The sequence below is a fragment of the Anas platyrhynchos genome, chromosome 2 (assembly GCF_047663525.1).
Source record: "Anas platyrhynchos isolate ZD024472 breed Pekin duck chromosome 2, IASCAAS_PekinDuck_T2T, whole genome shotgun sequence".
In the NCBI taxonomy this organism is placed as follows: Eukaryota; Metazoa; Chordata; class Aves; order Anseriformes; family Anatidae; genus Anas; species Anas platyrhynchos.
In genome coordinates, this window is record NC_092588.1 from 47455854 (window position 1) to 47468538 (window position 12685).

The 12685-nt window shown below is 35.5% G+C and overlaps 1 protein-coding gene across 5 annotated transcripts in view; it reads left to right on the top strand.

The window, feature by feature from the left end:
- SNTG1 (syntrophin gamma 1) overlaps positions 1 to 12685 on the top strand; it is a 348743-nt gene that overhangs the window by 242283 nt on the left and 93775 nt on the right. For all 5 annotated transcript variants that reach the window (XM_072034682.1, XM_038174969.2, XM_027452099.3 and 2 more), the window contains one exon: positions 222 to 351. In XM_072034682.1, coding sequence (XP_071890783.1) covers positions 222 to 351 — 130 coding nt within the window. The remainder of the gene's footprint in view (positions 1 to 221; positions 352 to 12685) is intronic.

Sequence of the window (12685 nt, forward strand, 5' to 3'; positions counted from 1 at the left end):
GATTTTTTTATAGCTTTATGGAAACTTAATATAGTTGACCTTTTAGCATAATCATTTTAATATGTCAGGTATTTATAAAACACGAAGACCAGCAATGTATCAGTGTTCAGTGGCTGACCTTCATTGTAGTTGAAAGAAAAGCATTTTCTACAAGTATTAAGACGGTATGCTAGAACAGATGAAATTTTCTTCTGACCTGATCTGTTATGACATGTCTATAGGCAAAATGCGTTCCAAGTAATTGCTGTGGATGGGGTTTGCAGCGGAATAATTCAGTGTCTCTCTGCTGAAGACTGTATTGACTGGCTACAAGCAATAGCAAGTAACATTTCCAACCTCACAAAGCACAATGTAAGTATGGATCCAAGTAAGCCAGAAGGTTTCCCAATCATATTTGATTATAACTGTCATAAAAGCCTAATGGGTTCAAACACAGAATTGTCTGCATATAAACAATGCTTGAGGCTGTCCGAGAGAAGTCAAGTCAAGTTTATCATCAAATCAGATTTTGTGAGAAATCGTTGAATGGGAAAATATTCTCTCTTACAGTCATCTAGTTCACTTCATCACTATCAGAGTTACATACTTCTGAGCAATACCAGCTAACATGAGAAACAAAGACCAGACAGAGGAGAAAGACAGGTGTGATGGACAAGCACATATAAAAGCAAAAGGGAATTCTGTATTTTCGTGATAGTTTAAAAAAAAAAATCTATACAAATATTGTTATGCTCAGATCTGAATAGGTATAAGCTCTGTTCACTTAACACAAGGCCAGTACCAGAAACATTCATTACCAGAAAAGATTAAATGCATTTATGTTTCATGCACTGTACTTTTAAGGTCTGATCTTGTGGGATACAGAACCTTTTATTGAAGCAAAGATAAATGTTATGCAAAGGTTTTACTGAACTACTACCAAGTTCAGCTGAAAGCTCTTTCAGACCTATCTAGGATGTATTTTGCATTTGATATATGACATGTCATTTTTAACTTAGAGTTCTATACGATACCTTTCCTGTACTTTCTCAAAAAATATGGAACACGTGGTTAACTCAATTACTTTCAATTGAGTTATAACAAGGAAGACGTTAAGGTTTTAATTTATATTCTTCCAGATTTCCTTAAGTCTTCTTTAGCCTCCCAAACCTAACTCTAAATTTGCTTTTGTTTCAAATACAGGGAATGCATTGAAGGAAGTTGTATTTCTTGCAGTTTTGTATTCAAGATGCAAAACTATGTTCCATCTGGCAGCAATATGTAAAAGTCATTGTATTATAAAAACGTGACAGACATGAATTCATCCACCATCTGCAAGCTTCCATGCAATGCAAGCCAATTTTATGGCTATTTATTCCTCCTTACAATACTGCTGCTGTATAGAACTTCTTGTCTAATCGGCATGCTGACAAATGACAGTGCTTGTTACTTTTTTTCTTGCCATCTTTAGTTCAGATTAGTAATGATTCCTAACGATTCTTACTATCTAAAGTAGTGTATTTGTTTACTTATAAAGATAGTTGACCCTAAATTTTATCTGATAATACTCTGAGACTGTAATAATGGTTGCTTAGAGTAACTTGAATGTGGCAATACTCCATTGTTACATTAAATATTTCCAGTGGTTTATAGATCAGTACAGTATATAATTCTACACTAGTTTCCATAAAAACAGAAACAGTGTAGCTGACGTTTTATAATTGGAAATTGCTAATTATACAGTTATTATACAAACATTTATATTTACTTTATTATTCCAAATACATCCTGTAAAGTAACTGTAATTTATTAGGGCTTATCACAATTGTCAATGAATCTATTTTAGAACTCTTGTACAAGTTCATAGCCCATATGAATTTATGGAAAACAATGATACTCTCTTTTGCATGATATACTTTTATTTTAAAATTTCAGTTGCCAATAAGACTTAGTTATTTAACAGTGTATGTGAAAAGTGAATCTAAGAACAATAGACATTCAGAAAAAAAATAATAAAAAAAAATCTGTTACTCAGAACTATGATTAAATGTGAATAGAGGTCCCTATATTTTTTTTCCTTTTTTTTTTTTTTTTACAAGATGTTTATTGACATAAAATATCAACAGCATACTGTTGATGCTATTGTTTTTCCTCTGTGAGAGGCATTTGATCATGATCATTCTCCATTTCCGTGGCATCCAATACCAAAGGAACAAACAAATTGTAGGACTTTATTTAAACTTTTGGACAAAATGCAATATATTCACTCCCTTGAATTTTAGTTTCAGTGAACTTCTTATTTTTATCTAAGAGTTATGTAAAATATTTTTTTGTTTAAATACCATATGGTCCATCAAAATGTAAACTCTCATCTAACTTATGAAACAGAAGGAAGAAGATGAGAACAAGAAAGACTATAATAACTGAATTGTTTCTGAAAACATTTCCTTTGCCAATGTCATGTTTGTTCTCTGTAGATTTGGGTGGGATTTATCTTGCCTAAGGTTAAATGTCTTAAAGCAGAATGTCTGAAGAATGATCCCCTTGATTTACTTTTGACATCTGTTTTCTGATGAGATTAATTTCCTCAGGACGTGTCTTTCTTTCCTTTGACTGGTAAGGGACCCTAAGGTGGTGAGTTCAGACTTAGATATATAAGGAGAAGAGTATATCCTGTCACTAGTCTCTTTGTGGGACAAGAGAGAGCTTCTCTGAATAAATCTAGCAAAGACATTGCTAGATATTTTGACAGAAAACATGCTAGTTTCAAACAGTAATTCTGGACCATTTTACTGTCTGAAAACAGAATATCTGATGGTTCAAACTCCACAGATGCATGTGGGAAAAAGCCACCTTTCCTTCCCTGTATCCCTTTTAGTTGTGAAATGTAAATCCCTGTCTCCACAATCTCCTATTTGAGTCCATGTTTCAGTTATTTTTTTGTAATGATAAAGTCTGAATCTCTTCTGTCATGACAAAAACATTGATGTTTGACACAAAGCTGGTGTGGTTCATTTGCGGAATCAGCAATGTAGCCAGAGAGCAAGAGAATAACAAAAAGTCACAAGTGGAAGCAAGGACAAAATGTCTTGATGTTATCACCTTTGAAAGAGTGTATTGTTAATTGAGTATAAGTAATGGAGGTTGGAAGATGGTGTCTGCAGGCAAACACATTTTGCTAGCAGTGGTTAGACTGTCAATCGCACAGTGTGACATGGCACTTGTATTACAATGCCACAAAATAGTTATAGTTTTAATGCACACATCAAGAAAATGGTATTCTGGCTACTCAGCCACAGATTAAAGCATATCAATATGCTGACTGATCTAGTTGACTTAATTTCTTTTTTTTTTTTTTTTTTTTTGTCAAATTTTTTTTGCTATGAAGTCTTTTTCTTTGTATTCTTAGTAAATTAGAACTGAATTCTTCAGGGTTTGTGGAATACTGAGAGTGATACTGCCAGTTTTAATCTCTGTAGATCCCCAGAAGCCATGGAACAATTACATATGAGATGAAATAGATCCCTTTAAGATTTCAAAACATGAATTGACTTGTATATGGTTATGCAACAAACAGGATACTATAGAAATGCACTGTTGAAAGTGACTTAATATTGCACTATAATCAATGATCTGATGATCATTGATCTGATGATCAATGACCTATAAAAGTCATTGATTTCTGAAGGTGGCTTCATCTGTGTTAAAAAATTCATCAATTAAGCATGTGCTTCAATAAACACAAGGTTTATATTAAGTCCAGAGTTTTCTCTAAGCAATCCTGAAACTGAAGCTCATGTGCTGAAAGCTGAATATGTTAAATTGAATTGCACATGGAAACTCTAATTGTTCTGTGAACTGATAAAGTAGAAAAGGGTTTTATGCCTTTATGCCTTTTTATTGTCAGTCTGGATGACAGAACAAAGAGGATTAGAAAGGGAACAATCTGCTGCTTCCACCTTTTTATTTTTTTTTTAATCCATGCTCCAAGTAGGAATTTGCAATTCTGCAGTGTCAATTCAACTCTGAACTATTAGCCCTTCAATAAGCAGCTTATAGGCTGTGTTAGTTTCTGTGATAATTAATACTGATTTCTAATCTTTGACATTTATTTTGTTAAATAATTTTATGATAACAGTATCTAATAGGTCACATAACTTAAGAAATTATGCTATGAAAAAATAAAAGACTCCAAAATCACATGGTCTATAAAGATCTACCTCTTGCCATTAAATCCCTAATTTATGTGGTACAGTATTTGAAGGGATTTAGTATTTGTAATGGCTTTATCAGGGTTAAGATTTTACCTAAGGTAGTTTTCAAACGTAGTCCAATTCAAAATTATATCGGTGCCCCAAAAAATTGTTTGGGTGCCCGGCACTACAAAGATAACATGTTTCCACTTACCTTGAAGCTATTAGCACTTGACAGAGAAGAAACAACAGGAACTTCATCAGCCAGGAATGACAGGCAACTAAGTTAAGGTTGCCAAGTGGAAGGTGACAAAAAGAAAATTTTAAATTTATCTTGAGAATGCCCATAATATCTTGCAAGATTTATTACCCAGTACATCATGACATCATTCCATAATGGCAAATTTTTCTGTGTGAATCTTGCAAAATACCATGTATCTGTAAAATTACTGAGGTACACTTATGTTGCAGATAGAAACATGGTGATAGGGTGAATTAATAGGTCTACAAACTTAAAATTAATAGGTCTACAAACTTAATGTGATTTTGGGCACATATTTTCCTGAACTTAAGCTTGTATTTTGAACAGTTTCAAAAGATCAATTGAAATCACGGATTTAATCATATGCTTAAAATATAATGAGTAACAAAATAAACTGCTGCTAAGATGGACAATATATTTGTCCTTACTTTCACTGGAGAAAAGAGCAATAATACCTAATTATATATCTCTATAATGTTGAAATTCAGATACAGGAATTGTGTAAGTAATTATGTAGAGGGAGAGAAAAATCAATAAAAAAAAAAAAAAAAAAAAACGAGAAAAAAAGCAGTAAGATTAGTATGAACTGTTTTGCTTGTGGGAAGAATAAAATATCATAGGACTACATTCAGTGCTTAGTAAGTTTTTAAAAGACGTTCACTCTTTTTTTTTTTTTTTTTTTTGCGAATGTGCTACGAGTAAGAACATACAGTGGAATGCTATGTTGCATGAATAAATCAATGTCACTTATATGAAATGAACAGGTTTCACATTTTGATTTTTGATTTGAAATAGCATGGCAAAACCTTCAGAAGGCTCTGACATTAGTCATTTTGGAGTTTGCAGGGATTTTAAGCTCTTAGATGCCCTGTGAAGTATTACAGTAAAAATAATCTTTTTGTTGGTCACTAAGCTATGTACATTTGGAGCAAATCCGAAAACAACAGTATTAGTATCAAACCATAGTACTGTACAAATCATAGTAGTGTATTCTGTAGTAGTGCAAAAGGCAAATACTGACTATTGTCTAGAAATTTATTGCCTTTTAAAATGAAGACAAAAAATAGAGGAGTATAGGAAGTCTTCAAAAGATTCTTAGTAGATTTTTTTTTTCCTGTATGATCTGTTTTTCCCAAAATGGAACATAGGTAACAAACTACACAAATAAATTGGATGTTATCTACTAATGTTTGTTCAACTGTTTTCTAAGCGATATTAAGTACTCAAGCGTTTACAGAGTTCTGATACTTCATTTCTTTGTTTTGCTTTCCATTCTAGACCTTGTAAAGGAAATCACAAAAGTGTCTTCCAATACTGATTTAAAACTATGAAATGTAACATAATGATGTCATAGATGTGGTTTTTTTTTTCATATGTGGTTTCCTTGAGGCACATTGATATAAGTGAATAAATGTAGCGATGCTGCATCAAATTTACATAAATGGAGTCTTTTCTGTTTTTTCCTTCCCTTTTAAACTTTAATTAGTAATGATAGCTTTTCAAATGAAATAAAATTGGACTTCCTGTACCAAACTTCTCCCAAATGCTCAAACCATTTTTAATAATAGTTTTTCAGTTTTACTGTATGCAGTGTCAGATCTTGCAGCAGTCAATAATATCTTATGAAAGTATTATTGCCTATGCTGATGTAAATGATCATCCATACATCTCTAAAATATCATGTAAGAGAAATAACATTCTTAGAGACAATAAAATCAAAAGCCTATATTTTTAAATGTTCCTCATATGGAAGGGCTACAGTGTACCTGTTAAATGCAAGCCTTAGAAGAAAGTCGCACAATACTGATGCAAAAGAATATTTTTTGCAGTTTTATCTGTATAATGGTGTCACACAGCAAAGAATCCATGCACTTTCTCTGGTTCATCCAGTTTTGTATGGATTTAAACTAAACAAAGTAGGCTTGGTATTTAGACAAAAGCAGAACATGAGAATATATGATGTGTTGTTTAATTCATGTGAGATTTATACTTAGGACTATAGTACTGAGACTGTTTCTTTTCCTTCATTTTATAATTGTTGAAGACTGAAATTGACACACTACAGAAAAGTCCACGCTCTGTTTGGTTGCAAGACACTTTGGAGAGATGCCTTGACATCTCACCATGGTGAAGGATAGCAAGGAACCTGTAGTGAAGAAAAAAAATAAAAGTTTCATTATTGGTTTAAAGTGGCAAAGAAAGAATGACAAGAATAAAAGCAGTAGGACCAGTCTGACTGGGTATGCAGGTAAGCCACCTGAGTTTTTGCAGAGAGGCAGCACATAGAAAAAGAAAGTTGCCCTTTCCTGCCAAAATGCCAGGCTGCCCTCTTAGTAACAGTTGGAGACTTCCAGCATTTGACCTAGTTTTTGTTGTGTAGGAAACTGTTCAATATTCCACAACTGGTTTATTTTAACTAAGAGTGTATTGAAAGAGGCTATTGAATTACAAATTGCTGTTAGTAAAACTGCAACTGGGAACTGGGAGGGGAGGCTAGGCAATAATAATCTTCCTTTTTGTTTCCATCCTCTTTGCAGTCCAAAAGAAACCCAAAACCATAAACAAAAAGAAAAACATGAATATCATTATAAAAGCAATCTTAACTTGTTTTTACATCCCTTTCCTCTTACTCACGTTTGGAATACATTTTAAAAGGTGGTTACATCAAAAGCTTTGGCTTTTTTCCAAAGCCAATTTAAAAAAAAGGAATTAAAAGAAATTGCAATGCACTCAAAGAGCCATAACACACCTCAGGGTATACATTATTAGTAGGCTAATGTGTTGAAAGCACTTTCTCCGTTTGGTTGTCTTGCTTCATAAAGTGCCGTAGACATCCAGTGCATTCTGGTAGCACATAGCTTATATTTGCCTGAGGAAGAGAATGAATCAGAAATCCACCACAGAGGGGTGGGGGAGAAGACAGGAATTTCAGTCATTCAGGGACACCTTCAAGAGATGGGGGCAAACAAGTCCAGTAGACAGAAAAAGAGACAAAACAACAAATTACCGGTAAGTAGAAACTCCTGCAAAGGAAATGTGACCAGGATCATTTGGATTTGTCATTTCTCTGCTAACAAAATGAGTTATGAAAATCTGTGGCAAGTTTCTTCTCTCCTAATAACACCTCACATAGTAGTTGTGGCAGGCAACTGTAGTTGTGGCAGGCAACTGTGAGGAAGGTCTGAAATTACAGCCATGCTGATGGCCTGTGTGGCCATTCCATATGATTGCAAGTATTTTTGTTCATTTGTGGTTTTGTTTGTTTGTTTTTGTTTTTGTTTGTTTTGTTTTGTTTCAGAAAATGAGGTCATTACATGCAAATCTTATTAGAAAGAATGTCATTGATGTCATGAAATCAAGCGTGAAATAAGAATGAAGTACCTTGATTTCTTCTTTTTGCCCAATGTACAACACTCTGACTTACTGCACTCAAGAGAGTATTATTAATTTCTTTTAAGGATTTTTTACCTTTTAAAGAAACTTTGAATTTTGCTAAGAAGTGAAACAGATCCCAGAGATGCAGCATTCTTCATACAATCCTTAATTTTACTCTTTAGTAAATTGTGCTTTTAGGAACCAGATAAAAATATAGGAATACAAATAAATTTAAGTAAAGTAAGTCTTGAAGGTTTGATATGTAAGTTTGTGGGTGACGCTAAATTGGGAGGGGCTGTTATCTCCATCAAGGAGAGGCTTTGCAGAGAAATCTTGACAAATTAGAGAGCTGGGCAGTCACCAGTCACCAACAGTATGAAATTTAACAAAAGCAAGTGCTGCATTCTGTACCTGGGAAGGGGAAACCCTGGCTATATGTACAGACTGGGGGATGAAAGGCTGGAGAGCAAACAGGAAAGATTCCATGGAAAGGAATCTGGGGGTGTTGTTCGACAACAAGTTGAATATGAGGCAGCCAGGAGAGCCAGTTGTACACTGGGGTGCATCAGGCACAACATTGCTAGCTGGTCAGGGGAGGGATTGTTCCACTCTGCTCTGCGCTTGTGCGACCTCACTTTGAGTGCTGTGTGCAGTTTTGGGTATCACAATATAAAGACATAAAACTAATAGTGTCCAAAGGAGGGCTACAAAGATGCTGAGGGATCTAGAGGGGAAGACATATGAGAAATGGCTGATTTCCCTTGGTTTGTTCAGCCCAGAGCAGAGCAGGCTGAGGGGAGGCCTCATGGCGGCCTGCAGCTCCCTCACGAGGGGACCGGTGGGGCAGGCGCTGAGCTCTGCTCTCTGGGGACAGTGCCAGGACCCAAAGGAATGGCATGGAGCTGGGACAGGGGAGGGTCAGGCTGGGGGTTAGGGGAAGGTTCTGCACCCAGAGGGTGGTCGGGCACTGGGACAGGTTCTCCAAGGAAGTTGTCATGGTACTGAGCCTGCCAGAGTTCAAGAATTGTTTGGACAATGCTCTCGGACATATGGTTTAATTTTGGTCTGCTCCTGTGTGGAACCAGGAGTTGAACTTAATGATCCTTGTGGATCCCCTCTAAGGGTATTCTGTGATTGTATGATTCTAATTAAATGGTCTCACAGAAAAGTTATGTGTGTGTCCCTGAAAAGGCAAGATCCCCTCTACCCAAACTGTTTACATAGTCAATGGACAAAAGAAAATGTCTTTAAGATGTAAAGAAAGTGAACCAGTCCTCCTAACTTAGACACTTACTTCTATCCCATTAACTATATAAAGAATGAAGACATCTCTGGAGGGTAATTCAATCTCCTTGAATTAAGTACCTACCTCTCCCAATTCTAATAGGAAATGGCAAGAGACTACTTTAGCACAATAGCCTACAGGTTGGAAGAGTCACCCTGACATGAGAGACAGGAGCTGTCCATGCTACTTGGCCTTCAGGGCTGGCACTGTCTCACCCCTAGCCAAAGGATGTCCAGAGACAGAGCAGGACTGGGGCTCCACTCCCCCTTCCAGACACTGTTCTCTTGGCTATCCATTGAGCCATGTGTGAAATTCATGCTCATGCAAGGAAGTAACCCTTGCTTCCCTTGCTGTTTACCAGGAGGCAAGGATTGGTTTTCTAGGATGTAGCTCTCAATCAGGCTCTCTCTTGAGTTGGTGCATTGCTTAAGTGCAGTACGTGTGCTTCTCGCCTTCAGTTTGATAATCCAATATCCTGTATCATAGTTGGGTACACCGGTATTACCTGCCATGACCAAAATGGACACAGGCACTTCACTCCCTATACTACAGCATTGCTTTTATTTTTGCAGATTTTTTAACCCAACTCGATTCACAGATCTCGTGAACTGTGCAATTCCCCCAGTTGTTTTCGGCCAACTATAAGGCTGAGAATACAGGGTGGATATACAGTTAGGAAGAGAGAAGTCATTGCAAACTTCTTCAACCATGTTTGCTATGAATAAGCAAGAGCAGAAAAAACAGGCCTCAGATAGATGTCTTCAGTTGAGCACCTGAGAATGTTTTATATTTGCGAATGCTATAGTCAGGTAAGCCTTCTTCACCTTTTTCACTACTTCTCTGTCTTAGAGTTTCTGTTGTGATCCACAAAAGTTTTAGAACTAAGAAAATGGGGAAAAACGTCTCATTTTTGAGATCAGATTAAAATTCATGCTTCTCTGAGATGCTGTCCGCATGCATAGGACATGTTCACCACATGTTCTGAAATACTAAGGCTTCTTAATTTGTGGCATAATAAGTGCTGCAAAACTAGCCCACATAGCTCTGGGGAAGGCAGGTTGTTGCAAAACTTCACCTTTCTTTTTGAGCAATGGGCTCGTTATTGCTGAATAAAGAATATGAATGAAAATATTCATTTTCTTTTTTCCTATGTGCCTTTCCATTTACTGTGGCTGTAGCTTTTGCACCATGCAGGTGCACAGATTGGGGAAAATACAAGTTTTACTGGGTATTTCTAGATATATGTGCTTAATATTACTTTGCTGGAAAGCCAACCTACAGCTGCTGTTTAGATTTAGGAAAACTCCTAATATCCATATTATTGATTTAATAATCCTAATCAGAAAAAAAAGAAAATACTCCTCATATGTGGTACTTATTCACTTTACTAATGTTAAAGTTACTCTGTTCAGAAAAAAAAAAAAAATATCTTAGGTAAAATGCTGTCATCAGTAAATGATCTAGACATGAATCTCAAAGATAGAAAGAGGTAACAGCTAGAGGGAGGATTGGAACAAAGATAAAGGTGCATGACTGTGATTGCACATGTGGCTTGGTGTCACAGCATGGGCTGCATTGTGCAGCTCAGCTGCTCTTATTTTGGACACAGTCTGTGTTTTCCAGATGATACCTTAAATGATACCTAAACTCTTTTGTTTATTTAAATGAACTGTCTGTAAGGGACCATGAGGATATGCATAAAGGTGCCCTTGCTCACTTACTGCTAAACATGATACATTTTTTACAGTATAAAATAAATAGATGGATGGATAGACAGACAGGCAGATGGATAGGTAGATCTTTTAGACAGATAGATAGATAGATGCTTTTTAAAAATGAATCAAGTTTTCAGTAAAGAATCACAATCTCCCAAAAGCCTCTCTGAAACCCAAAACTACATAATTCAGAAACACTGAAATGCTGGAACCTGGCAAGGGTTGTGCTGCTTGGCTCCCTGCCTGCTGGCTAGGCTGGCTCAGAGGCTTAAGCATTTGTATCGAGTGAATCTGTGGCTATATTGCATGGTGGAAAAGATAAATTGGAGGTCCCAATTTATGGAAGAGTGTAGAGAGATGGTTAAAACATCATGGAAGCAAAATGGTAGAATAATCTAACTCTCTCTAGAAGGGAGAATAAATGGAAAGTTTAATCCTTCAAACTTTTATTAGGTTGATTTTACTGGAAAATGTTCACTGACATTCAGACACCTGTTTTAGTGTTTCAGATTCCCTTCTTGCTGTACTGATCTTATTAGTCATTTCCATAAAGTATTCTGGGATGACACAAAGGTCTTTCTTATCATTGCTTTTCCTGAGATGCTCCAGATGTCTACAAAGCAACGCTTGAAGTTTATTATTATAACAGGAGTCATAGAAATGCAAAGGCAAATATGAAGCAAATTTTTAAAGGACATTGGCATTATAACTAATAAATATTGTAAAAATGAGCAATGCCTACATAGATGTTTGGGCTTTCAGCAGTGAGCAGTGTCATTTAATCCTACATACTTGTATAATTGTCAGAGGATGTGAATATATTATGCTTACCATTTGTTCTTTGCCAGGCTGAAAACACAGCCTACTCATAAACTTACATTTTAATAGTGTGTATATTCTATTTAATTGTTTGTCTCATTTTGTATCAGTAGGAATAATAATTTTAAAAGTATTTTTATTTTGACATCATATGTAGGGTATTTTAGAGGAAGAAATATCTTCTTAGGCTAACACAACCCCTAAGGACTTGTGGTGTTAAACTTTTTTTTTCAAGTTTCTCTTTAAATAATTGATGAATTTTAGTATATATGCATATTTAACATCTGAATTATTACTTTTTGCATCAAATTAATATAAATGGATCTTGATATGACTATATAAACATAATCTATATATTTTTAATACTATAGAAAATAAAACTCTAAAAGGTGATTTTGACAAGCAGATTTAAACAGTTTAAACTGTTAATAAGCAGTCAAAGTGCCCAAATAAATAGTTGGTATACACCTCCATAGCTGAGGTTTCACTGATAGCAGTAAAATATTTCGCAAAGTATGCCTGCACCTTTATTAAGCTAGCAACTCTTGATACAGGAGGAGAAAGATTAGCACATTTATTTACCAAACAGTAACCGTAAATAGCATTTTCATGTCAAAATGTAATGAGTAGAAGTCAGGAAAATAAAGTATGCAATTTGGATAAAAAGAGAATTGTTCCCAGGTTCTGAGAGCAACTAGCACTCCCTAAGCCTTGCAGATGGTCCTACTAGTAAATTAGACTGCCACTCACTTAGATGGTCAGGTTGTAGGCCAAATCTAGCTTAAAGCAATTATAGCTGACTGACCTCTATTTAGTCTTCTGACCCCAAACTCTCTTTCCATTACCTTTGTAAGTTCATAGAACAAATCACAGCGCAAATCATAGCTTATGCATGATATGCTTATAATGTTTTTAAACCCTGAAACTGGACTCACAGAAACTTCCCACTTTCTCCTGGTTATACTACTACTCATTTGTTATGTTAGAGTGGCTTAAAAGGCAGTTTACTTCATGACATCATGTACATTTTACTTCATGTACATCAGCAAACAATAAT